Below are 27,240 nucleotides of genomic sequence, written 5' to 3'. Positions count from 1 at the left end.
TTGAATTTTTTGGCAATGTTGAGAGGTTTTATTTTGGCTCTTTGCATTATTTAGCCTCTTCAGAACCTCCATATGTTATCAGTCTGTTAAAGATAGTATTACCGATAGCAGTACAATTTTTACAATGCCTGTTTTGTTTAGTTTTCTTCTTGGAAAAAGTTATTAAAAACAAGTTTTTGTCTAATTTAAGGTGAATTCATGGTTCCTTTTTCCACATAATGTAACCGGTAGTGTTTTTGATTAAAAAAAAGAAGAAAAAAAAGAATGATTTGATCGGTATCGGTGATCGGCCCTCATGGGTGATCGGTATGGGTATGAAAAAACCTGATCGGCACATCCTTAATTATCACAAAATATCTTTAATCTTCAGCCAGATGCTGCTTTGCTTACAGCTATCAGTTATTAAGAACGCCTCTAAGTGAGGAATCGGCTCTAATCGTACACCTAAAAGCCGACTCCAAGAGTCGAAATGCTCGCAACCGGCCCATCACTAATAGATGAGAATACAGATGACAATCATGGCATTTGTAAGTAGTTTCTGACAAAGATGACCTCCCCATTCATACTGTAGGCCTGCCGTCTATGATTATGCAAGATGCACACCCAGCTAGATGTTGGTTGTGTTGCTTAGGTTTAAATGTCACAACCTGTTTTATTGTGAGTTGATCAAGTAAATGGAAAAAACATGAACTATGATGTGCTGATAGGATCACTTACATGAAACATTTAGAGTCTTTTCTGCAACTGCTTGTTTGAATCCTCCTGTCACAGGATATTTGGCAGAACATTTGATGCTGTATCCATTATGTGTGTCGTACAGAGTGATGGTCTCCTGGAATTTTGTTGTAAAGGCTCCATCAGTTATTTTCTCTATTTTTCTGACAGAGTCTCCTTCGATATTCCAGGAGAGTATAGGAGGTGAGAGGGAACAGGGAGTATGAGCTGAGCATGTTACAGTGACAGACTGATGCTCCTTCAGCTCACTTCCAGAAACATTAATGATGGGACTCCAAGCAGAATCTGTGGTTTCAAACCAGACATGTCATAAAGTGAAACATGACACAAAGTACAGTCTGGATTACTTGGACATTATGCCTACAAATATAACACCATTTTACTCATCAACAAGCTTTTAATTCCATGAAACATTACCTTTATTGACCCTTCACTTATTGACCTTTGCCCACTCCACCATGACGGAAGTCAAAACAACCAATGTGCTCCTTTAAAGCTAGTCTAAAAACAGACATCTGTAACCTTACACCACTTCTAGTTAGTTGACTTGACTTTAAAAATGGTCATAGGATGCTGTGTAATCGGCTGCACAAACAGGCAAGGATGCAAAGCAAACTTGTCATTTTATCTTATAACTTGTAGTGAGGAAAGATATGGTGGTGCTGGACATCAGCTGTCAATCATAATGACTGTCAGCCCTCAGTGTAACCGCGGATTTGCAGTGAACACATTTTACAAGGTAAGAAGACTATGGAGACAATGCCGCGCCGTCATGTAGCCTAACATGCAGCCTAACATGTAGCCCAGTGGTTCCCAAACACTTTCTGGGCCCCCCCTTGGATTACAATAGGGAGAGTCAGACTGTGGTCTTCTGATTGAAACGATGTGTGTGACCAGAGGTGGGGGGGATTTGAGAGACTCCCTAATTTTGAGAGACTAGAGAGACTCTTAGAGATTCCCTCTAATACTGCTGTGACATTCGGATGATAGGGTCAGAATTTGTCATTAACAACATGACACCATAGATCCATCTTTCCTTGTATCAACAGTTCAGGCTGCTGCTGGTAGTGTAATGGAGTGGAGGAGATTTTCCTGGCACACTTTGGGCCCATTAGTACCAACTGAGCATCGTGTCAAGTTACGCCACAGCCTACTTGAGTRATGTTGCTGACCATGACCACAGTGTACACATCTTCTGATGGCTACTTCCAGCAGGATAACGTTCATAAAGCACRAGTCATGTCACACTGGTTTCTTGAACATGACAATGAGTTCACTGAACTCGAATGGCCTCCACAGTCACCAGATCTCAGTCCAATAGATCATCTTTGGGATGTGGTGGAACTGTAGATTCACATCATAGAGGTGCAGCTGACAAATCTGCAATGACTTTGAGATACTATACTGTCAACATGGACCAAATTCCACTCTGAGGAATGTTTCCAGTACATTGTTGAATCTATGCTACAAAGGATTAAGGCAGTTCTGGAGGCAAAAGGCTTCCCAAAGGCTACAAGCTAGGCATACCTAATAAAGTGGCTGAGTGTATATTACATAGCAATAAGAAACAGCTCTCTTACCTCTAACTGTTAACTTAAAAGGATCGTCACAAAATGTTACTTTCACGGGTTCGTTTTCTAATCTGAAAAAGTATTTGTCTGCATGAGCTGCTGTTAAATTAGGAATCCGAATGCTGCAGTTTTGCCTTCTGAGATTTCCAGTCGTTTCCATTTGATAGGTGTTAATTTTCCCACTGCTGTTATAAACAGTGTCAGATACTTCCGCCTTATTTTTCATCCAGATTCCGAAAGTGATTCTCCTGCTGTCAAATCCTTCGAAATTCTCAAATCTACATGAGATATCCACACAAGATCCAATCAGAGCATCTATCTCTTTTACTGTATGCACGTGGGCGTGAAAATTATTACCACAATGAGAAAAGGCACCTGTAAAACAGAAGAAAGATGAAAATAACATGGAGAAAAATCATCCTGTGACATCAACCATGTAACATGATGCTGAACTCCGATTCATCTTGATGGTACGTGTGGAGCCTTTGAACCATGTTGGAATCAAATATTTCAGACTAGAAGTGATTTATGTGACGTCTCCAAATAAAAGGGAGTGAACAAACAAACTCACCTGTAGGAAAGAAGACAATCAGTAAAATGCTGACTATCAGGATGTTATTAGACAGGTGGCAGAGCTTCTTCATCTCCCTGACTGGAACAACCTAATGATGAGATTAATATTTTTAAAACAGTCTCTTGATAAAATCAGAGCTTACATGGTTAAAAGGCAGAAATGAAACATTTTGGAAAAATTTTTTGATTATTTCATATTATCAAAAATTATTCTGCATTACAATTAAAGTCAGAAAACATACATAAACAAATCAAATCAACACAGACCTACCAAAAAGAGCTGCAGCTAAATCAGAACCAGTTTAGATTGAAAAACTTTATGTATTTTAGTTGATCAACAGCAGGTCAGACCACCACCTTCTGTGTTTCAAAGTACCGTATTTTCCGCATTATAAGACGCACCTAAAAACCTTCAATTTCCTCAAAAGCCGACAGTGCGCCTTATGATCCGGTGTGCCTTATATATGGACCAATATTGAGCCACAACAGGTCTAGCAACTACGGTAAGCAGCCGCCGACTTCATTTTTGCCCGTAGAAGAAGTGCGCGGTGCATGCTAGGATAGTTGTCAGAACACCGTTTTGTTAATAAAGTTTGACTGACCTACCTACCGATCTGATAATCAAGTCGTCTGCAGGTCATTTAGCACCACGTTCTCCACGAACATGCTGTGCGCGAACGGAGAAGGGTGACCATCGTCCAGCCACGTCCCGGCCCAGTTGCGGAAGGCTCTCCTTGCCGACCCGAGTCGGGACTGTTTTGTTGACCTTCTTTATGTAAACAAAGTGGCTTTAGACATTCATTCGAGGTGCTTCGACTAGGTTTACCAAGGGACCAGCCCCTATACATTTAAAGCCGGGGGTGCGGGGAAAGAGAGACAGAGACTGCGGCGGCAGCGTGTCGGTTGGTCTGTGTTACCCAGAACGCAGTTGGGCACAATATCGCAAACCAACACCGTGAGTGAAACAATGACTGGGGCAGTATAAAGTACTCGGGGACCATTTCTCTATTATTAAACATCCACATTTGTAGAGAACGGAACAAATCGCTTCCCGCTCAGGTTCAATACAGGACGGGTAGCAACCCTAACTGCAGCTTTCTATTCTATGCGCCTTATAATGTGGTGCGCCTTATTTAGGAAAAATGTTTTTAAATAGGCTATTCATTGAAAGTGCGCCTTATAATCCGGTGCGCCTTATAGTGCGGAAAATACGGTAAATGTGATGGATATGTAAACTTTCTCTGTTCGTCTTAGGTCCATTAGGTTGACTTCACAACACACAGTCAAGCTGGTTGTGTTTATCATATAAAGAGTAAAAGTTGGTGGTTTGCATCAGGCCAGCAGTTTGTGCCACAAAGTTACAGACAGTAAAAAGGGACGGGCTGGCTGTGATTGTATTGTGGTATTTAAAATCAATTTACATAAAACACCTTCATAGCYAACCTTTTCTTTATTATAAATGTCAATATGCAATTTTAYTAGATGGAGAATATACACATTTTAATATTTAAARACTAAGACACAACTGACAACTGAAATACTTTGTATCAAAAATTGAAGCATACTTAACAAGAGAAAAGGTCAAGCTGATGGTTAACATCAGTCCAGACCCTATACATTAAATAAAAATACAATAAATAACCCCAAACAAACTACAGAGCAGTTGACATGAGTTAACAGTTGTAAAGTTAAAGATAGCTCAAATGTGCAATTTTAATTATGAAAACAGCAAAAATATATACAAACCATGGCAAAACATTAAACACTGTATTTCATTAAATTTGTCTAAAAATATACCACTTGTAAAGAAAGCACAGAGCTGATCTTAATACATACCAGAGTTAAAGATGGTAAAAGGGGACTAGCCTACTGTTGCTGGTTGCTATGGTAACTACCAACTGTCAGTAGAACATAACAGAAGATGGCAATAAATGTCAGGAGAAAATGATTTTAAATAAAAAAATAATTTGAAAAACACAAGCTAATTTAGTCAAATTTCACAGCTGTAATTTTGAAATTAAATCTTGTTACTGATAAGTTGAGTCTGACAAAGAGAAAGTCAACGTTTAATTTTCATGTGAGCATCATGTTGTTTAAAGAATGATTTAGATCAAATAACTCCACATGATCTGCTGAAAGGCACATTTAATATTCAAAAACGTGTAGATATGAATGGACAGAAGGACCTGTGTAGGTACTGACCTACGCATGTTCAACACTGGCTGATTCTGAGAAAAAGGAACAATTAAAAGATTTAATGACAGGAATGATTAATAGTTCTTTGGCGCTCGGGCCCCGGCAGCTGATTTGAGCCGAGATATGATGTGAACTCGATGAACATCCCGATAACCGATTAGGGATGCTCTCCCCCTAGAAATGGGGCTGAGGCCCGAGCAAAAGTGAGACTTAAAACTTGTGAGCTGACTTGCGGATGCGGAGAGAAAAATACAGTACAGGTTGTCAGCCAAAGGAGTGCAGAAGACTAGAAGGTGAGAAGCTGGTAGGAGGAATCAAATTTGATTGATAGAGTTGTTTTCATGATATTATGATGCCCATCCGAAGAATGAAGGCCTGCTAAGAGAAAGGGTTGAAATAATACCAGGCAAGAGAGTGAAGGATAGTTGAAGGCGTGGAGCCAGGCAGGAGATTGGGATCAGTTTAGGGGACACACAATCGCCTGGAGAAAGGCTGGAGGATAGGTGTCCGCTGTGAGGGAGCCACACTGAAAAGTATGAGGGAAGAACAAACAACTGAGACATGGGCCAACAATGAGAGAAAGGCTAGGACATGGGCCAGCTGTAGGGGCAGGCAACGCTGAGACATGGCTGGAAAAACTCAGACGTAGAAATGAACGATTAAAGATTTAATGACAAAATGAATAACGGTTCTTTGGAAATGAATAACAGTTCTTTGGCACTCGGGCCCTGACGCTGATTATGGATGCTCTACCCCCAAAAGGGGACTGAGGCCCTAAGGTGAGGAAGGGAATAGTGGGACCATAAACCTGTGAGTTGACTTGAGGGACAGGAGGAGGAGAATGGTGAGAGGAAAGAAAAGGCATAGGATATAAGTGGTCAGCCGATAAGGATGCTGTTCACGAGAAAATGTGAGGCACTGATAGGAGGAATCGATCTGAGGTGACAAAATGACACGGGAAAACTTAGCTGGTGGAAGAAGGCCAGCAGTGATATACCATAATGACATGATGCCAGGCCAGTGAATAGGGGCCAGCTGAGGGGTTACAGTCTGGAATGAAACCTGAAAAGAACAAAGGGGGAAAGACATGCTTAACGTTGACAGGATAAGAACATGCGCTTTGCATGAGGTTGACCAACCACCACCAGAGAATCGCGCAGTGCTCGTCTGGCACTGGGGGAAACAGCAGGCAGAGAAGAGATGCATAATAATAATGTGAAGGGAATGTTTAAAAAATGGACAAAGATGTTGGCGTAAGGCCAAGAGAATAAATACATTGAAGACCGGTGAACATAGTCTAAAGCTAAATGATTTATGCAATTTTATTGTATTTTTTCCCCTCAAGGTTGCATGCATGCAGGGCTTGGAACTACGATGAGCATCAAGAAAAAGCTGGGACTCAAAATGGGGATGAAAAACTAAGGAAATATACAGCCAGGATGAGATTAAGCTTTGAAATGGGTGACTTGTCTAATAGCTGGACTGGACAGAGCACAGGCAAAGAGGCAGCTTATCTTTATTAAGTGTTAAAATGACCAGATCTGTAACGAGCAGGTATGCTGAAATTATATGATGGCGATAGAAGACATGAGACAGATGGTGGAGGTTTGGCTTATAGTTTAAAACACGACAACTTATAGCAGAGAGCGATGATCTGGGATCGCTTGCAGAAATTAACTCTCGGGAAACGGGTTACGGCAATGAGACTGGTTTAGTAAAATGCCGAGGACTTGAGCTGCTGAAATGGAGGTTAAAGCTGCACCAGCTTTGCTGGAGTTTCCTCCCCCAAAAAAGGGGGCCATGCCCGACTGCTGAAGTAGAAAGGGTAAGATGGGAGAAACAGCATCAACCAAGAAGGGTAGGGTGGCCTATGATAGCGGTTCTCAACGTGGGTGGTAGGACGGCAGGGAGCGCTGGCGGAAATTTTTACAAAAGGGGGGCGCTGGGATTCCTTTGGGAGGGCGTTTGGTCGAAGGTAAACTTTACACCTTATATGCACAACAATACCAGTTTAGACTTTGAGCAACTTGCTAAAACTGTATTGTGTAACATTAAAACATGCTTGGCTGCAACGGTATCGATGGCAGCTCTTCTTCTATTCAGTGTTTGTAGCTTCTTGGCGCTACTGGTAGCTTCACCACGCTAACACAGCTCACCAACAGTTCAGCGTTGCAACAGACACTCACTGACAGCGGCTGATGACGATGCTGTGATTCACTTGTCTGGAGTCTGATTTTAAAATATTTTATGTTTTATTGAGGATTTTTGTACATATGTTTTGGCAGTGCTGTGATCATGTCAAAGCAGCAACTTATATTAAAAAGTGTATATATTTCCGTTTGAAAGCTGCCCGCTACCATGGAAGGACAACAGAAAATCGCTCTTATAAACATGTAATTACTAAAATCACAATACCCTCACTTTGTATCCCTCTGAAAAATGAACCCATTTAAATAAAGAAATCCCTCCATGGGTGATACCACAATAGACGGCGTTCATTTTATAGCATTAACACCAGGGCTGTAAGTGGTCCGGTATGAAACGGGTGTGATAGAACAACGGTACCACAGCACTTTTAAATTTCAATAATCAGGATACCGAAATAGTTTCCGTTGTTTTAAAAGGTTTATGTCAGTCTGCCTTTCCCCATCGATACGCCCTGCACCTTAGGGGGTAAAAAAAAAAAAAAAAAAGACGCACACTTTGAGCAAAACTCTGAAACGGGAGAAGCGGGATATAAAACGGAGCGACAAACTAGATGTGAATTATGGCATAAAAACAGAGAATCCGACGCTGAACAGTGAAAAATCAACACATGATGTGAAACACATGACGATTAGGCGGCGCAGCAGGTGATGAGTGAAGATTACTGATGGTGAGCGTCAATAAACGATAAAATAAATCTAGCAATAGGTATGGCAAGATCTTTCGAGCAGTATGGCAAGAATAAACAGACACTATTTCCAGATAAATGGTAAAATAATATTGTTGAAATGCCATGGGTCTGTTGAGACCATTTCTAGTGCTGAGAATAAATATATCTTACAGACCATAACAGTAAAGAACTGATCACTTATTTATGTTTTTAATTAGATTTGATACATTTATTTCTTCAATATTATTTTTATGTCAGTGTTAATATCATGAGGCTGATGATTCCATGACACTTTCAATTTGACTAATTAGGATTTGATTAAGAACCAGATTTGTTCTTTGTAATTTCTATCCAGTAAAACTATTAATCTATAAATCAATAGACAGGTCTATATATAGATATAATCCATTTTTCTGTTTCATATTTGTATGGCATTGAAAGGACCTGGAACTTTTGTTTTTCCACTGAAAGCTCTGGTTTGCACAATAAATGCCATGTGGGTGAAGTTTTATGGATGATACTCTGATGTCCCATTCTCCTGAAGGCAGCACAGAGCTGCACCACCAGAAACCGACAGAAGCACTGAAGAGAAGAAGAGCTATGATTAATGTAGTTACAGTTCTATCCATGTTTTAATGTTCCAGAGCTCAGTCATTTTGCAAATAGTTCAAAGTTTAAACTGGCATGTTGTACATCTTTTATCTGCTATTTTGTGTAACATTTAACAACTAGGAAATGGCAAAGAACATTTTTCCACTGATTGGCTGCTGTTAGGCCTACCAATTTTAAGTTGAATGTCCATGCATTTTTTGGAGACACCTGTGAAAATAATTTCTATTCATATGGGTTTTTGGTTCTCTGGGAAATTATTTTTATGATAAATACAGAAACAAGCATGAAAATCAAAACATTCACAAAAGTGATAGTAATAATAATAAAATAATAGTTATTGCAAAGTAGCCAACAAATTCTTTGGTGGGGGATGGTGACGGACCTGGATAAATGCTGGCGGGGAGCTGGCCCAAAAAAGGTTGAGAAACACTGGCCTAGGAAATAATGGTATGCAGATTGCTAATGATTTTGTACAAGAAATGAAATTTGGAAACACTACATGGGCCGTGAGCTTAATAAAATATCGGAATACGGGACAGTTTGCTTGTCCGCCGGGAAACAATTACCTAGAAGGACAACTTAAAGAAGCCTTAAACTTGAGCTAAGACAGGGGAACGCTCGATAAACCCAAAAAAAATAGCAACTGCTTGACAATGTAGCCCTTCTAGTTTGCTTTGTACTGCACACCTGGGATAAAACATGAAGCAGCAATCAGCCTCTATGCAGTATAAATCTGAAAGAAATTCCTACAAGTCAAACACGAAAACATGAATGTTAAAATTTGCGGCAAAACTAGTTTCTATTTAGGCCTCTGATGGGTACTGAATAGGACACTGAACAAAATTTGATGTGAGAAGATAATAATGGATGATGTAAGTGAAAATTCATGGCTCGTTTAATGGATAAAGGTTTGGAACGATTGTACCGAGATTTGTCATGGCGGAATTTTTAGTCAACTTCACGTTTCGTCGGCAGCAACTGTACAGCGTGTGACGCCTTCACAACTGAGGCAAAACTCCTAATTACTGGATGATTAATAAGTTTCATGCAGAGAGTCAATTGGTAATATGACTTGTATTATCACACAGACAAAGACAAGGTAGTATGCTGATTGACAATGAGTTAGCCGATGTTGGAGCTGAGATAAATGCGGTAACCGAGACAACCCGAGACAATAGGCTGCATGGCTCTCCGTAGCCGAGTGCGCATACTTCTGCTGTTACAGGAATGAGTAATCCCTCTACGCTGCCCCGGCTCCAGACAAGTTTAACATGAGGGCACTGGCTTATTGGGGGCAAAATAAACGCATAGTAAAAATATTACTTAAGAAAATAAAAAAGGTACAGTGCAGTAAAACTACTCATATGAGCACTGTTAAGGAAGAATTAATTTGTGTGGTTAAATTTGGGAAAAAAAATCTGGCTCTCTCTTCCTTCCTGTTGAAATCCCGGGTTCCTCTCGGCGACCGTGTGTGGGCACAAGAAAACAACAATGTGTGATGACGTCACAGAATTGCATAATTTAATTCAATCGGAACAAAGTAAGAAGATACAACAGAAAACCTGAAGAAAAGCAGAGACATAAATTGATTACCTGAGACAGAGAGGACAGGGAAGGGGATTAAAAAACATCTTTGGAGAAATTCCAAAGAGCAAAATCTGATCTGTTACTTTGTGCAGAACGTTTTATAGTCAAAGATTCAAATAAGGCGTATCTTTGCTCATCCAACCAGGAGCCATCTTAGAGAGTCTTAGACCTTCCCTTTTTTACTGCCAAGATCAAAAGTCATTCACTCCTTCGTGTTAAACAAAAGGAGTGAAGAGGCTGTCCGGCCTCCTGCGGTTCAAAAGTCTCTGTTTCTCTTTGCACACAAAGAGAAACAGAGGAAGGTAATTTCACAGGTAGCTGTGAGATTCTGGTTTCTCTCCCGCTCTATCAGGAACACACCTTTAATTCTGTATTTAATTCAAGAAAAAGTTAATCTTCCAGGAACCCAATTTGTTCTTCTGCACTCAGCAACCTCAAAGACCTCCTGCAATAAACCAAAAAGTAATACATACAATCAACAGAATAGAATGGAGTAAAATTTCTTTTTCTAACCTAATATAATATTCAAATAAAAGTTAAGACAATCATTCACCATAAACCTGAGCAATTGTCTAAGTTAACAAAACATTTTCATAGCACACAATTTCCATGTGATTCTCACATAGTCACAGATGATACAATTTCAAATTGGAATTGACTAAATTAGCAACTCTGTTTAAAATTAAGAAATTTGTTCAAAAAAGATTAAACTCTATTAAACACTAAAAATTATAATTTTTCCTCAACAGCACCTTTTCCAAAATACTCAATATCGAGAGTCCTACACACTTTTGAACATATCAGCGGGCTACAGGCTACTAGTTGACAAGGTGCTCTCTTTCATCATTTATTTAACATTATGTGCCTCCAACAGCATTGCTCAACTCAGTTATTTGGGGGAAAACTGTGCGAAGCTCTAGCGCAGTGTTTCTCAACGTTTTTCGGGCCAGCGCACCCCTAGCCTTTATCCAGGTCTCTCACCGCCCCCCACCAAAGAATTTGCAGGCTACTTTGCACTGACTATTATTAATATTACTATCACTATTGTAGATGTTTTGATTTTTATGCTTGTTTCTGTATTTATCATCAAAAATAATTTCCCAGAGAACAAAAAACCCATATGAATAGAAATTATTTTCACAGGTGTCTCCAAAAAATGCATGGACATTCAACTTAAAATTGGTAGGCCTAACAGCAGCCAATCAGAGTGGAAAAAATATTTTTTTGCCATTTCCTAGTTGTTAAATGTTACACAAAATAGCAGATCAGATGTACAACATGCCAGTATAAACTTTGAACTATTTGCAAAACGACTGAGCTCTGTAACATTAAACCATGGATAGAACTGTAACTACATTAATCATAACTTCTTTTCAGTGTTTGTCGGTTTCTGGTGGTGCAGCTCTGTGCTGCCTTCAGGAGAATGGGACATCAAAGTATCATCCATAAAACTTCACCCACATGGCATTTATTGTGCAAACCAGAGCTTTCATTGGAAAAACAAAAGTTCCAGGTCCTTTTAATGCCATACAAATACTAGACAGAAACATGGATTATATTTATATATAGACCAGTCTATTGATTTATAGATTAATAGTTTTATTGGACAGACACACACCTGTGCTGCTCGTACGGCGGCAGCAGCAGGTCTCTTTAGCTCTCGCACCCAGTGAGAGAATCTCGCCTCCCCAAACACCACAAATCACTTTATTCATCATTCATTTAAAAGCCCTCGAGCATTTTTTGGGCCCAGCCTTAGTGGCCTACGAGTACGGGAGAAGGTAGGCTAATTGAAATGAGTTTCGTAATGTTGCGAACAGTGGCGCAAAAAGTGGGTATGCAGGGTATGCAACGCATAGGGGCGTAGCACAAGAGGGGGCGCCAAAGCCCCGTCTGGAGGGGGTGGCGCGCCGATGATGTCCCATACACTTCAGCACACCTTACGCTGCTTCACCTCGCGCACATATGTAACACGGGGGAAAGCACCCGGATGGTGACTGAGGACGTGGCTCTAAAGCCAACTGGTAGACCACTGAAATATCAAGTGGTCTAGAGTTTCCCTATTAATAATACCCAGGTAGGTCTGGCTGAGAATGATGAAACAGAAATAGCATACAAAATATATTTTTATTTATACATTCTTTTACAATATTAAAAATAGACTTTATTATTCTAATTAAAAACTCAATAAAGCTCACAAACCCAGGACAAGACTAGAAGCAATTGGAATCAAAAACAAATGCAAACCAAATTAGTAGAAACACAAAATAATGTTAGACAAAGCAAAACAAATCCCACATTGCCCCAACCCAGTCCTAAGGCTGTGCCCAATAAGCTAATTTGTAAAAATAAGGAGCTATTAACTGTTCTGTTTCTGCACCGTTTGTGCTACAACTCCTTCTCTAAAAGATGACCTATTTCTTGAGAGCATTCAACTACAAAACAAATGCACTTTTTGTGGGAGCATAATTGGCAACAGCAGCAATCTGTAATACCAAAATAAAACAATGACATATCTGCTGACAATAATACAGACAGGTAGGGTAGTGACATCAAAAATCCATTTATCCTACCAGTAGTGATGGGCTATCTGAATCCAGGCTTCGAGGCGTGTACCGAGTAAAAAGGGGGCGTGTCCGATGAAGCCCCGCTTCGAGGCTTGTGWCGTCTTGCTGAAAACCACGTGACTGGCAACAAACGAGGCCTCGTATTGCATGGGTCACGTGACTGCTTCATTTTGCGTGTCGGTTTTCAAAATAAAAGCGCGATGAGCCGCGCTGCATCATGGGTTGGTGTCCTTTTGATCTCGCATCAGAGGAGGACATTTGTCTTCAGTAGCCAAAATAAAATGAACATTGACCAACATATTTGATGTGTATTGATGATGACACTCATCAAAATGTAATGTTTGTTACTGGTTTTCTCAATTGTACATTACGTTTTTTTATGACTTTATATTTTTGTGATTTTATGAACTGCATTGTTGCTGAAATGTGCTACAGAACTTGATTGTCTGAAATGGAGCCAGTAAGAGGAAAATCTCTGACATCTGGGAATACTTTCAGATGTTACAGGCCCAGCCTTTCCCTGAGGGGGGCGGAAGAGAGCAGCGTGGAGGGGTGAGAGAGGGAAGAAGAGCTGATTGTGTAAGCTTTGAGGGACCCTAGCTGTGCAGCTCGTGGTTAGTTGTTCGCTTTGCCAAAAGAAAGGAATAAAGTTCTTCAAGCTTTCATCTGCCTCCTCCTTGTTTGCCGCCAGCGGAGCAGAACCTTCAAGAGCTCGTTACCAGCAGACGAGCCGAAGTAGACTTAGTAGGTAACGTAACACAGATGATCGCTCACAATAAAATTCTTCTTAGATAATTATTAACCCCTCCACGTCCCAATTTCTCACCTTCTGCAAAGTGCCACTATTATTTGCAGTCTAATTAGCAAAGATATATCCGTCTTTCACAGCAGAAACAGATTTAATGGTGTTGCAGAACTAAAATTTAACATCTCGCCRAATATAAGGGATCAGAGCCAATTATAAATTCAAGAAAAAGTGAATGCCCCAACAGGCACTGCACTCCCAAGACACTAAAACATAAAATGTCTTTATTGTCAAATCAGTCTGACATAAGAAAACCCAACACAACCACGTTCAACATATACCAGGATTAGATTGGCTCCAAATCATTTTAATAATTAAAACATATGACAATTAAATATGGTTTCATTGATTCTCCTGTTACTAAATACAAGTTTGATGAAAATATTGTGACAATATTGCATTTACTAATTTTTGGAAGTATGATCCAACTGAGTGACAGGGCTGTTAGTTTCACCAGCAGATGTCACTAATGAGTGATGAATGAAGCGTCGAGTAATGAACCTTTTTGCAAAGCAAAGGGCTGGAAAGGTTCATTGCTTCATGAGGCTTCATTTGCCCATCACTACCTACCAGTATCAAATGTCCACGATCCGAACCCTCTCACAGCAACCCGATGAGCACGGCCCCAGCGCTCATCGGACCGAGAGCCAACTGCAACACAACGGACCTGACAAAGGCACTCAGATTGGCGTGCACACCCGGTGCCTATATACGCTAATGAGCCCGACAAGGCTGTGAACGGAAGTGAGAAGTGAAGGTGGGGAACGGAGCCTAGATGTGTTCAAGTGCCCAAAACGGGCGGGAATTTACAACCACTGGATGTAAACTATGCTTTCCAGTAAAAACCACCCGGTTACACATAACTACGTAAATGTGTCAACAACACAGCTCCAAAATACAACAAACACCAGCTGTTGTTGCATCAACTTTCCAGACTGCTCAGGTTTTTTTCTGCTAGCTTGCTTAAGATCCCCAGAAACAGATGGGAAGTATTCAACTTCTATGCACCACAAATCTACCACAAACTTCCATAATACTACAAAGAAGCTGAAACGCTGAGTTGCTTTAAATCAAGACTAAAAAAATCCACCTGTTTAAAGTTCCCTTTGAATAGCAGTAAAAGAATTCAACATAATTGACTTGTATTACTGACTTTGATTATTGCATTTTGACAAAATGTAATGTTTATTGCTTGTTTCACAATTGGTCACTGCATGATGTTTTTATAGCACTGACAGGGTTGAAGTGGGTTGTAACATTTTATTTTTAGTGTTAAACACAAGCACAACTAATGAGCTTGACTGGATGAGGAGGCTTGGATCCATCTGAAAAAACAAACAAAAAAACAGGAGATTGAAAGTAAACGTCAAACACCAATCTGTAACCGAGATCAGGAGCTCTACAGCTGAATTGTACCAACCCATACAAAATTGTCTTACTTTTTAATCATGAAGTGTGTACTTCTAAGAAGTCCTATTCCCAAAATCGCTATTACAATATACATCCACAGTCCCGGTAAACCTTCAACAAGAGAACATGCTCAGTTTTCCTTGAATGGACAATATCTTGGCTTTAAATACTGTTATCTTACATTTATTACTACTTTTGTAGAAGAGGAAAATCTTAACCAATTTCATAACATATAATAATCTATGTTATACAATTTGAACTGATGCAATAGTTCTTCATTAATTCAATGAAATTACATGATGAAATCTACCCAGAGTAACAGAGTTCTTAGGATATTGACGAGATGGCAAAGTCTTAAAACAATAGTTTACGTTTCTTTCCTAAATTAACCTTTTATTCTGCTTAAAACTGTTATCTGTTATAAGTTCAGTCCATTTATCATATCTCAATATCTTTAAGGGTTTTGAAAAGGAAAACAAAAGAGGAAGCAGAACTTACCTTTTGTTCTGACACTGACCGGTGATGATTTCTGACTACCCAGCGTATTTGCAGCTACACAGAAGTACTGCCCGCCCTGAGTGAATTGAACCTTGTGAAAGATGCCTGTAGCTACTTGAGTGGATATTTGGGGGCCTTTCTTGAACCAGGTGAAACTGGGTGGAGGTTTGGCTCTGCTGGAGCAGCTCAGCTCCACCCAGCTACCTGCTGGCACCAAACCTGATGGACTGATGGATTCTAAGGTGTCTTTAGGAGCATCTGATGAAAATTAGACACATGAACTTTATTGATCAGTAACAGATGAACCATGACCTGCTGATAGAATCACTTACATGAAACACTGAGAGTCACTTCTGTCTGTACTACGTTGTCAGCCGCAGGATGTTTGGCAGAACATCTGATGTTGTATCCATCATGTGTGTCTGACAGAGTGATGCTCTCCTGGATTTTAGTTGTAAAGGTTCCATCTGTGTTTTCCTCTGTTTGTCTGAGAGAGTCTTGTTGGAGATTCCAGGTGAGTTCAGGAGGTGAGNTGTAGCTACTTGAGTGGATATTTGGGGGCCTTTCTTGAACCAGGTGAAACTGGGTGGAGGTTTGGCTCTGCTGGAGCAGCTCAGCTCCACCCAGCTACCTGCTGGCACCAAACCTGATGGACTGATGGATTCTAAGGTGTCTTTAGGAGCATCTGATGAAAATTAGACACATGAACTTTATTGATCAGTAACAGATGAACCATGACCTGCTGATAGAATCACTTACATGAAACACTGAGAGTCACTTCTGTCTGTACTACGTTGTCAGCCGCAGGATGTTTGGCAGAACATCTGATGTTGTATCCATCATGTGTGTCTGACAGAGTGATGCTCTCCTGGATTTTAGTTGTAAAGGTTCCATCTGTGTTTTCCTCTGTTTGTCTGAGAGAGTCTTGTTGGAGATTCCAGGTGAGTTCAGGAGGTGAGTTTGGACAGGGAGTGAAAGCTGAGCAGGTTACAGTGACAGACTGATGCTCCTTCAGGTCAGAGGGAACATTAATGCTGGGACTCCAAGGAGAATCTGGGGTTTGAAAGCAAACATGATCACTAAACAGAAGGTACTACACACTGTTTATGGAACAAAGTTAATCCTCCTTCTGCCTTGCAAAAATATTTACACCTCTTTCACTTTTTTTTAAATACCATACCATATAAAATTTTCTGTTACCATAAAATACAAAGATCTACCCTCTGTTAGATTTTCAGAGTGTAATACAATACAATAGCTGAATTAAAATGATCCCCCCCCTTCTGGTGTTCATGGATTTGCCAAGATGTAATGAGAAATCAAGCTCTATGGGACAAATCCCAGACAGCGCTCCAAAGGGAGATGAATCGAGCAGAATTATCATATCTTGCACTTTATCTATCGCATAAAAGTCCAATAAAATACACTGATGTTTGTGATTGAAATAAGAAGAAAGATATCATAAAGTGTTAAATGTTATTGCCTTACCTTGAACTCCAATTTGAAGAGGATTACAGGAGGCTGTGCTCATAAAACGACCATTCTCGATTCTGAAGAAATATGTGTTTGACTGATTTGCGAGTAAATTAGAGAAAATGGTGGTGCAGTCTCTCTCTCTCAGATTTCCGGCGATGTTCATTTGAAAGATGTTAACGGATTTACTGCTGTTGAATACAACATTTTGTGGAGCCAGTGCAAACCTCACATCATTTTTAATCTTGATGGGTTTCCCACCATCAAGATTTTCCTCCGGTTTAATTCTGAATTTGCATGGGATGTGTAAACAGGTTGCACTCAGTGCCTTCATTGTTTGTGGCGATGAGATGAACAGCCGTAGTTCATGAACACAATCAGCCAAAGTGCCTAAAAGCACAGAGTCAAAATTCTATTTTAAAGAGGAATTTAAAGAAACAGTATCACTTTTTTCTGATGGCTCAGGCTGAAAACTCAAAGTAAACCTTCAAGCTGTTGCTTCATGACAGTAAATGAGCACAAAATGAGTGTGTTATAGAATATTTGACAGCACTAAAGTTAAAATGGGGTTTGTTTCAAAGATGTAAGTTCAGTATTCAGATAAATCAAAATGTAGTTTGTTTTATTTTAACTAAGCTGAACCACAACTGTTTTTCAAAATTAGATGCTGCTTTAAACTCCTCAAACAAACGTTTGTATGTTATTCAGTTAAAAGTGAAGTTGCTGTTGGCACCAAACAGATTCGTGGTTCATTTCAATTCAGTTTATTTGTAGAGCACCATTTAGTCTCAAACCACTTTGCAAAAGAAGTAATTTCAATGATGATGAGCATCATGTGGAGCCAAATCTGCCCGCAGAAAAAGTTCATGATAGCTGCAGCATGTTTCATCACACAATATCAGGATTCAATATTTTAGACTAGAAATTGTTTCTCCAATTGAAAGGAAACTATCAAAAAGCTCACCAGGGAAAAAGAAGACACTCAGTACCATGTTGATTGTTAGCATGTTCTCAGACAGAGCTGCCATCTCTCAGACTGGAAACAAGATTAAAACAATAGTAATAGAACATTTCTTAAAACTCAAAGCAGTTCTCAACATGAAAATGAACATTTTAATCCAGAAATTCGAGAAGTAAAGCAATGAATAGGTGAACAGAATTAACACATTTTAAGATATATGACAAATTCAAAAATTGCAACAATATTTCCTTACCAAAGCTGAAAATTTCAACAAATTGGAGAGTTTATTATTTAAAGTTATTGAACAGATCACAAAGCTAGAGTCTCGCCTTCAGACCAGGTGTTACTGGTTAAATATATCGGTTATATATTGTCTTCCTTCCTTATACTGTGAAGCAGGAAGTATTTTTTAAAGTAATTTAGCCCCATCTGTAAAAGTCTCACTGTTATATGTTGTCAGTGGAACTGCTGATTGACTGCTTTAGTAGAGTATTTAATAGGAAATATGCTTATTTGCATTTCCTCAAGAAAATCTCACCATGAAAAAATACAACTCACTGCAAACTGCAAAGGGTTAAAAAAAAACCTACAAAAATAATTCTGAAACCCACAATTATATATTTATGAGGCAAAAGTATAAACCACCACTTCAGCAGCTTAACATAAATTTCCAGATAATAAGGTAGTGTTTATTCATAATCCAAACCATTTTTTTGGTGAGTTTGAAATATTCTTACAGAACAAGTTACCAAGATCGAAGACATATTGAGGTAGTTTATTCCATTGGAGCTGACGATGAGATCTTTCCTGGTCAACAGATAGTATTTTTATGTTAGTAGATTAAAGTAGGACAAACATGGACCAGGACTATTTTTGGACCCTGCTCTCTTTTGTGAGGTGAAAAAATTAACAGAGACCGAGGTAAAATTAGCCTCGGTCTCTGTCGGCTTTAGGCTCCAAATGAACATATTTACTAGAACAATCTTACACGTATTTATGTTAATAAATGTCTTGATTTTATGAAATTAGTAATTTACTAATTACTATTGACTAATTTTATATGAAATTGTCTTATTTACATTGGGAAATTTATTATTGTGTATATATATATATATATATGCAAGATCAAACGCAACTGTTGCATTGAAACATAATATAAAATAATATGTGTCCGAGAATACAATCTGAAAGAAAAACAAAAGGGGAAAAAATACAACTAGATTTTATTACTGTGTTGGAAAGGAAAGAGTGATTCTCTATCTCTCTAAAAGTACCGAGGAAAAGATGACATGTCCGAACTTGTTCATGCCATATTGCCATGGGATTACGTCATCATGATAAATTGAGGTCAGGCATCTTGAACAAATATCTTAAATTAAGAACAAAAATCTTATGTGATTGATAGTTTAAAAACTAACTCAAAACTTCTCAATTATCTGTTCATTTTACATATTACTTGATTGATCCATTATAACCAAGCTGATTATAATTAACATTCTGACCACTAGATGGGGGTAAGACACATTTTCATTGCTTGCTAGCTACACAGAAAACTAAAAGAAAAAGAAAACGTCAATAATTTAATGTAAATTCCACCTAGCGACAGTTTCTTTAAATTTCCTTATTGGTTGAGGGAATATCACGTGGCCTTCAGTGACTTTGCTAGGCGGGGTTAGTCTTATCTGGGTGTCCTTCACCTTACTAACGTTTTTACTTTCGATTCGAGTTGTTGCGCACTTTTTGTCATCGTTTTTATACGAAGAGAAAGCACCTTCTTCTACCAGAGACCGTCTTAAAACAAAGAATCATGAAGGAGTTGGTTTTCCTGGTCATTGTTCTCTTCGCGTCTTATGCTGTAATGGCTAAAGAAGGTAATTTAGTTGTGTTCCGTATTTTGTTTTTGTTTCAGCGGGTATACTGTACAGATATGGCGCTGTGTTACAAGGAAGAAGACTCGAAAATGTACAGGTTCAGGCCTAACCATAGATATAACCCGGATAAATTACTAATTTATTAGTGCGGTGAGTAAGCTTAAAATAGAACAAATATTTTAAGCGGACACATCTGTTTTAGAATAGCTGTAAGAAGCTTTCTTAAAATAAAAACAAACATGTCGCTCACTGTCTTTGTGTAACCTGTTAAAAATAATTCTCGGTAAATACATTGTAGTGGTTAAGTAGTACACTCGTACTTGAATCGTTTTTAAAAGACAGAGCCCTGTTATGTTTGTTTTTTTCTCTCTAAATAACCCGCATAATTTTGGACTTATTTATTTTTATTTAGAAAAGTACAAACACGTAGCTGGCTTTATGGTTCTCTTCGTAAATAGAGCTCATTTTAAAGGAACGTGACTTGCTTTTTTCTATATTCTGTACAATTTGGTGTACTTCTGAAAAATACAACTACATTTAAAGGATTTTCTATGACTCAAGACAACTTTTCCATATTAACTTTACCATAATAACAACGTATTAGTATTCAATGATAAAAAGAAAAAGTTTTATGTTAAGATTACATTTTATTGTCGTTTATTTATAGGGGCTTTGCCTGGTGTTTAACTATGTTTCTCAGGTTCATGTATAAACCAAGAGAATAGATGATATAATGGCACATGGAAGTGTCTGCCATGTCATATGAGTCATACATTGACTGTTGGAGTTTTATTGCTAATGTATCAAAGCCTTTAGTTCAGTTTGTTTTACAAGGGCCAATTTTCAACAATGGTCATTTTAAGGCACTTTACAATGCAAAGAGGTCCAAATCAAAGATGTCAAATAAAATCAGTCCTGTTTAAATTAAATTACATAAATTTCAATTTGATTCTTGGTACATTGCAATCCAGTCAGACTCAGTATCAAGGTTTCCCCCAGAAAACATATAAGCCTAGTGGTTGGGTGCTAGGGCAGTCGTCCAGCATGATTGAGTGATTTTGAATTTAAAAAATCTTTAAAGTTGACAGGAAATTTAAAAATATCCCTTGATAATTATGTATTTTTGAAAGATTGGAAGGTTTATACCTGAACACCAACTATAAAGTCTGAAAAAATGTGAACATTTTAAAACGACTTAAATAAATAAGCAATACTTAGCCTGGTGGCCCACCAGGCTTATGATACACTGGGGGAAAACCCTGAGTGTGTTGCGCAAAATTGCTCACTTTGCTGCAATACCTCTTCCTGACTACACTAAATTTACTGCTGTGATTAGAACCAGTTCTTATCCATTGTTTATTATCTCGTCATGGGCCTGGAGTGTGAAATGGTTTTACTGTATTAAACAACACTTTTATTGAGTCTTAGAGAACTTGTTACTTATGAGAAAAAAGTTGGCATAATTTAAAAATATAATGTTATAATCAAGATGTTCTTCACATTTTCAATTTTATCCACAAGAAAGAATATTATGAGGATTTTATAGTCACCTAAAGAAACTGAGGTTGTGTCTTAAGATTGTAAAACATGTCTAAGTCCAAGAGTTTTATGTTCATTGTGGACTTTAGCTGGGTACAAAGTATAGCTTTTTTTGTTTTCAATGGCTGTACAAGGTATGGGTGAGGAGATACCAACTATTGACAGATCGAGTTACTAGAAAACAATCATCCCAAGAGGACTGTTGGAGTGTAATTGTATTAAACTGTGTTCCTGAGCAGAAATATATGGTTGTGGCTGTAGAGTTTGGTTTTGTTGTCTCCCATCCGTCTGTTCAAAACAACTTCTGTTGGCGTCTTTCCTTTTGAGAGTCTCTCGGCTGGGGGGGACAGTGTTTGATGTTTCTGCTTCTACGTTCAAGTGCAACCTTGTTCCTCATTCCACTCAAACAGGTCCGTCCGCTGTTGGTTACGTTAGTAAGAAAAACATTCCCAAACAAAAATGTCAGCGGCTTTAATTAGTCACTGCAAAATGGTGATAAGACGAGTTTTGAAAGCAAACAAATTTTATGTCCCTAAAACAAGGATTGGGACATTTTTAGGATTAATATATTTATCTCCCAGCGTCTTCCTTGGTAAGTTAACTGGTCTCTTTGGCGTTCTTTAATTGGCCCTTAGGGATGACTGTGCATTAGTATTAAATGTGGAATGTGTCAACCTAAAAAAAAAAGTATTCATGTTGGTTGTGTAGATGATAAAAGAGGAAGAACTGGATGTTCCTCAAACCTTAGGTAGCTGCGCAGTTGTGCAGCTACCTGTAACATTATATTAGAAAGTCCTTCAGTTTTCCAAATGCCATAACTTTTATTTGTCACTGCCATTTTAAGACTAAAAAAAAAAAAAGTGTATAATTTTGTTGAATTATTCTAAAGCCTTTTTTTGAAGATGTGTTAATGCTGTCCGTGTATGTGTTGTCAGCATCACCAAAGGTGCAGATCTACAGTCGCAACCCTGGGCTGTATGGGAAGGAAAACGTCCTCATCTGCCACGTCAGCGGCTTCCACCCACCAGAGATCAAAATTGATTTGCTGAAGAACGGACAGGAAATAGCTGATGCCAAGCAGACTGACCTGGCCTTTGAGGAGAACTGGCACTACCACCTCACCAAGCACGCGCATTTCACTCCAAAGGAAGGAGAGCGCTACACATGCAGAGTGATACATGTGGAAAATGAAACAACCCATGAATGGGGTACTGCTTTTAAGCTTTTGCACTTTATTGATAAAATTGTTTGAACCACAGGGACCCGAATGAGAAAGAGGACCCTTGTGGAAACTCAGTTGAAAGATATTGTTTTCCACTATGCTTTAGGCTACAAGCTAATTGGTGATATACAGTATACATACATTTTGAAAATGATTGTCTGGAAAGTTATTTATAAACTAACATAATGGATTTATTTTTTTTTTGTCTTATTGCAGATGCCGATGTGTAAGATGTACGCACTGTGATGCTCCAGGTATGTACCACAGTAAAGTTTCTGTGCATTGATAATCCTGTTTTTCCATGAGGTAGTTTTTTTTTTGTAAAAATCTGCTGTAAATGTGGAACTTGACACTGTTTTTTCTCTTCTGTGTAATCCACAGGTGTCTTCTGCTTGTAAAGGATGAAGTTTGGAGTTTGCAAATAATGTTGAATTTGTGAATTTCAGCTCTCGCAGAAAGTAAACAAGAACACAAATTGGAACTTAAAAGTGTTTTTGAGCTCTCTGAATAGAGTAAGGTAAAAATGCACCTGAGCTTAAAAAGGAAATAACTTTTGAACTTTTTGTTTTCCTTGTCTTGCCTCTGGATCTGGTTATTGTCAACTTGTCAATAATAGTCAGCATGGGGGGACATTTAAACTTCAAGTTGGACTAAATCTAAAAAAATACTAAACAATCAAAATAAACACATTTACATTTTATTTTGTCATTTACTATATTAATCACATGCAATCTCCTTTCTGATGGTGTGAGAGGTTAGAGTAGGCTAAATCTGCATTTTATCTCAACTGTCATGTTTTATATGTAAAGCTTCAAGGGTGAATAAAAAAAACAGTTTGATGCAATAACTTTGAAATTATGTAAAAGTGCCTATTTCACTGGATTTTTGTATATATGATTTAAACATAAAATAAAATTGGCTAAGATGTTCTATTTCTGTTTTCTTTCATTTTAAAATGGTTAACCTGTTGATGTCTGCAGTCTACGTGGCGACTGAATGGACTCAAGGATTTGATGGGTTGTGGGTCATAGTTTTTCATTTTTAAGTTGTTTTTTACTCACTAAATCAGATCAATTGTTGAATCTCCCAATTAAAGATTACAATTATAAGCGTACCAACCAGTCTATGTGGGAAACGGGCCTCTTTCTAACCTGGGAATGCTGGAATCTGGGAAAGAAACTCTTCATGAGGTCAAAGAACAACTGTTCACTTTGAGCTGCTGATGAGCTACAGCGCCCCTAGTGGTAAGAGTGAGAGACTGCAGCCTTATATTTAGAAGTAGTGTGGCCTAAAGATGGCGCTATTATCCCTGATGGAAATATAGACACGCTTGATATTTGTAACCACAGATGCTAGCTAACTCAGGAAGGGGGAGCAGGTCTGATAGTTTCAATGGAGGTAAAGAGTTCATTTTAAAATGTACACTTATTTCGGTATTTGTATGACAAAGTGCAACAACCATAAGAAAAAAATAAAATTACGAGCATGAAGTCATAAAATTAGGAGAATACAGTCGTAGTATCACGAGAATAAAGTAATGATATAACGAGAATAATGTCGAAATAATACGGGAATAAAGTCATAGTATTACGACAATAAAGTGGTTCGAAAAGAATGTCGAAATAATACGAGAATAAATAATATGAAACAAGTCGTAATATCACGACTTTATTCCTACATGCTACAACAATATTTAATTTCCCTTTGGGATCAATAAAGTTTTCTTGACCTTGAATCGAAATCGTGTGGATTTTGGGTGGACATATAGCAAATAGATGTCAAAAATCAACACAAAGAAAACAGTCTGGAAACAGTAGATAAAGAGAACCCATAAGTATATTTATATCAAATACAAGCCAGTGGCTTCTCATTTGTCCTCACCACTTCAAATATGGTATTGAAAACTTACAAAGTATTTCCTGGTATCACAACAATTTCTCCATCCGTTACCATTTTCACTTGGGCTGACAACAAAGTCAAACACGAAGTGAATGGTTGCTGTATTTAAAACATGTTTTTAGCAACCATACAGCTAAATAAGAATAAGGGAAAGCAGGAAAAGCTTATATAATTAAAAACAGCACTTGTAATGAAGAGAGCATTTCTGCAGTTTTTGAAATGTATAATATTTACATTGAGGTTTATTTCTGGAAAATAAATCTCAGAAACATGGATTTAATAATGCACAATGCATTTTAAAACATTGGATTCAAATGTGTCATTTAAAGAAAATTCAATGTTATTGGTCAAAATTGATTAATTATTACAAACCAAATAACCCATATTTAGTTCTTAAATGTGAAACAGCATACGGTTTAGCAATGTCACACATTAGGGTAATTTTACATTCAGCGCTAGCTTGGTGACCTCATGAATCAACTACAGCTTTCGTGCATAAATTATAGTTATAGTTAGTTAATATCTTAAGTTTTTGTGTCTCTGTTCTGTCCAACCTTTCACTTGAAACTTTTCCCTCACAAGTTCTCCAACTGGAGGATAACGCAAATGTTGTGTGTTCAATACACACATCAGAAATCTGCATTCCAACCAGCACACCAAACATTCAGACAGCTGCAAACCGTCTGAATGGGATTATAAGATACTGAAAATATGCAGAAATGTTTCCCTTCCTTTTGGGTTTTCTGTTAAGTTTTATCTGTTCCTTCGTCTCACTTTGAGTTTACTGTACATTTTTGCTTAATAATTCATGAAGCCGTTCAAAAGCATCTGTGACATAACCCTCACATCTCCGAGAGGCCACAGATTCAACGTATTTATTATTTATTTATATGTCTTTTTTTAATCCCTATGGAAAAAAATTAATGTTATTGTGACTCGTACATAAGTCACAATAACTTATTGTAACTTCATTTATTGTTTAATTGACATCTTTCTTCAAATACGTAGATGTTGATGGCTGTGAGCAGGAAAAGAAAAAGGTCAGAAACTTCCTGTAGCAGAAACTGCAGTAACAAAGCTCATGAGGAAATGACAACAACATAAATGCACTCAGGAACGTTTTTGTTGGAATAGTGAAAGATTAGATACACATCAGTAGGGTGACTACCAAAGTGGAGAGCAGAACCAAGAGAATATGAACCTACATAACCTTAAAGAAACGTGTACTTTGCAATGCATTGGATTATAACTGGGCTGAAAATGAAAGAATACAAACTGATAAGATACAGCTTTTCTGTCTGATATCACAAGACAGCATATGAAACAAAGCTGACATGGGATTCAGGCACATGCATGACACAAGTTAATCTCTTGGTGCTCATTTGCCGCAGATGTGTGAACAGAAAACTGTGCAAGGTTCCCCTTTTTTTCAGAGCTCTGACATTATTTGCATACATCTGTGTATATTCTTCTGAAAAAAGAAAAAGAAAAGCTGAAGTGTGAAAGTTCAAGTTTCCTGTTGAGGAAGTGTAAGTATTGCATTCACACATTCAGGTGCCCTTTTTGTACATGAGGTATTTTGAAAAGGATTAAACTACACAGAAACCAGTAGAAATAAAAATAAATCTAAAATCACTAATGTCTTACTTGAGCATTGAGGCATTCTGGGTCATCAGCCATTTGCCTCAAACGACTTGCTGGCTCAAGTACTTTAACCTGAGAGTAGACTGTGTCTGAACCGTCCACTCTGCAGTTGGATGGTTCAGGGCTTCGCTTTAGAAACTGAATCTCTCCATAATGGAGGGTTTGTTCTTTTTCTTCCTCTTTAGTGCTTCTTGTAGACTCTTTACTATTTTCAATCTGTAAAAGTAAATAAGTTGAAACCGATTTCTGTAATTAAATCTCCAACTTTGGAATCTTTATGTATTCAGTCACAAGAAGAATCTGCTGCGCTGTTCAGCATATTCATACCTGTCGCCGTGGTACGGCTGCATCTGTCCTCTTTTTTCTCCTCCAGCAAACTATAGCACTGCGAAAGAAATTCTGGAAAATAAATCAGATGTAAAACCGTATGAAGCACAAGAATGTCTCCTTTCAGAGCTGGTGGAGACATATAAACACTGGTAGCAAAAGAACTGAACACACACTCACCAAATACAGACAACAAGAACGATGATGGTAATGATTCCAGTGCAAATTTCCACCCAGTGTTCAGATTGCTGCGACGAAACTTCCATGAAACAAACAACATGTAGAACTTGAGGTCCTCCTTTAAATATGTAAAATGAAATCATTCAGTATTGTTAGCAATTTACCTTCAAACCTCAGAACGATCCCTGATGATCTCTCATTCCCCAGATGATTTGTGGCCAAACAGTGATATTTTCCTCGCTCAGTGGCGTTGAAGCTGTAAATCGGCCCCACAGACACATTAATGGCTCCATGTTTGCTGATCCAGATCCAGGTGAATCTGGGTGGAGGTTTGGCTCTGCTGGAGCAGCTCAGCTCCACCCAGATACCTGCTGGCACCAAACCTGATGGACTGATGGATGCTGAGGTGTTTCTAGGAGCATCTGAGGAAAATGAGACACATGAACTTTATTGATCAGAAACAGCTGAACCATGACCTGCTGATAGGATCACTTACAAGAAACAATGAGAGTCACTTCTGTCTCTACTGTCTTGTTTCCTCCAATCACAGGATATCTGGCAGAACATGTGATGTTGTATCCATCATGAGTGTCTGACAGAGTGATGTTCTCCTGGATTTTAGTTGTAAAGGTTCCATCTGTGTTTTCCTCTGTTTGTCTGAGAGAGTCTTGTTGGAGATTCCAGGTGAGTTCAGG

At 38.4% G+C, this 27,240-nt stretch overlaps 3 protein-coding genes and 1 long non-coding RNA gene across 7 annotated transcripts; 1 reads left to right on the top strand and 3 right to left on the bottom strand.

The window, feature by feature from the left end:
- Positions 1 to 694: 694 nt before the first annotated feature.
- LOC103482481 (myeloid cell surface antigen CD33-like) lies at positions 695 to 15,788 on the bottom strand. Of its 3 annotated transcripts, none has more exons than XM_008438668.2 (4): positions 15,762 to 15,788; positions 2,878 to 2,968; positions 2,316 to 2,681; positions 695 to 1,020 (listed from the first exon to the last, which is right to left on the bottom strand). In XM_008438668.2, exons 2-4 carry the CDS (start codon positions 2,948 to 2,950, stop codon positions 710 to 712), a joined length of 750 nt encoding a protein of 249 aa, XP_008436890.1. In that variant the 5' UTR covers positions 2,951 to 2,968; positions 15,762 to 15,788; the 3' UTR covers positions 695 to 709. The 3 variants fall into 3 exon arrangements, with proteins under 3 accessions (XP_008436890.1, XP_008436889.1, XP_017157438.1); XM_008438667.2 differs by lacking the exon at positions 15,762 to 15,788 and adding an exon at positions 4,716 to 4,772; XM_017301949.1 differs by lacking the exon at positions 15,762 to 15,788 and adding an exon at positions 4,445 to 4,470.
- On the bottom strand, positions 14,762 to 17,930 carry LOC103482479 (B-cell receptor CD22-like). Its single transcript, XM_008438666.1, has 6 exons — positions 17,867 to 17,930; positions 16,918 to 17,292; positions 16,189 to 16,482; positions 15,430 to 15,687; positions 14,961 to 15,042; positions 14,762 to 14,846 (listed from the first exon to the last, which is right to left on the bottom strand). Exons 1-6 carry the CDS (start codon positions 17,928 to 17,930, stop codon positions 14,810 to 14,812), a joined length of 1,110 nt encoding a protein of 369 aa, XP_008436888.1. The 3' UTR covers positions 14,762 to 14,809.
- Positions 17,931 to 19,512: 1,582 nt separating this feature from the next.
- LOC103482478 (beta-2-microglobulin-like) lies at positions 19,513 to 23,427 on the top strand. Its single transcript, XM_008438665.2, has 4 exons — positions 19,513 to 19,734; positions 22,209 to 22,481; positions 22,712 to 22,749; positions 22,877 to 23,427. Exons 1-3 carry the CDS (start codon positions 19,671 to 19,673, stop codon positions 22,723 to 22,725), a joined length of 351 nt encoding a protein of 116 aa, XP_008436887.1. The 5' UTR covers positions 19,513 to 19,670; the 3' UTR covers positions 22,726 to 22,749; positions 22,877 to 23,427.
- Positions 23,428 to 25,840: 2,413 nt separating this feature from the next.
- LOC108165710 (uncharacterized) lies at positions 25,841 to 27,229 on the bottom strand. Of its 2 annotated transcripts, none has more exons than XR_001776046.1 (4): positions 26,710 to 27,229; positions 26,546 to 26,624; positions 26,366 to 26,437; positions 25,841 to 26,254 (listed from the first exon to the last, which is right to left on the bottom strand). It is a non-coding gene; the product is annotated as an uncharacterized LOC108165710 (long non-coding RNA). The 2 variants fall into 2 exon arrangements; XR_001776045.1 differs by having other exon boundaries at positions 26,366 to 26,423.
- Positions 27,230 to 27,240: the final 11 nt, after the last annotated feature.

Source organism: Poecilia reticulata, linkage group LG20 (assembly GCF_000633615.1).
Source record: "Poecilia reticulata strain Guanapo linkage group LG20, Guppy_female_1.0+MT, whole genome shotgun sequence".
Lineage (NCBI taxonomy): Eukaryota > Metazoa > Chordata > Actinopteri > Cyprinodontiformes > Poeciliidae > Poecilia > Poecilia reticulata.
The sequence above is the reverse complement of the archived record's forward strand: the minus strand, read 5'-3'. Positions and strand labels throughout refer to the sequence as shown.

What these genes read in the sequence shown, in the direction of transcription:
- LOC103482479 (XM_008438666.1), bottom strand. Translation starts at nt 17,930, where the DNA reads ATGGCAGCTCTGTCTGAGAACATGCTAACAATCAACATGGTACTGAGT. An exon ending in GAGTGTCTTCTTTTTCCCTG is followed by an intron (nt 17,293 to 17,866) that starts GTGAGCTTTTTG and finishes CTGTGCTTTTAG; the next exon opens with GCACTTTGGCTGATTGTGTT. An exon ending in AGTGACTCTCAGTGTTTCAT is followed by an intron (nt 15,688 to 16,188) that starts GTAAGTGATTCT and finishes AATTTTCATCAG; the next exon opens with ATGCTCCTAAAGACACCTTA.
- LOC103482478 (XM_008438665.2), top strand. Translation starts at nt 19,671, where the DNA reads ATGAAGGAGTTGGTTTTCCTGGTCATTGTTCTCTTCGCGTCTTATGCT. An exon ending in TGCTGTAATGGCTAAAGAAG is followed by an intron (nt 19,735 to 22,208) that starts GTAATTTAGTTG and finishes ATGTGTTGTCAG; the next exon opens with CATCACCAAAGGTGCAGATC.
- LOC103482481 (XM_008438668.2), bottom strand. Translation starts at nt 2,950, where the DNA reads ATGAAGAAGCTCTGCCACCTGTCTAATAACATCCTGATAGTCAGCATT. An exon ending in GATTGTCTTCTTTCCTACAG is followed by an intron (nt 2,682 to 2,877) that starts GTGAGTTTGTTT and finishes TCTGTTTTACAG; the next exon opens with GTGCCTTTTCTCATTGTGGT. An exon ending in TTTTAAGTTAACAGTTAGAG is followed by an intron (nt 1,021 to 2,315) that starts GTAAGAGAGCTG and finishes TTGAAACCACAG; the next exon opens with ATTCTGCTTGGAGTCCCATC.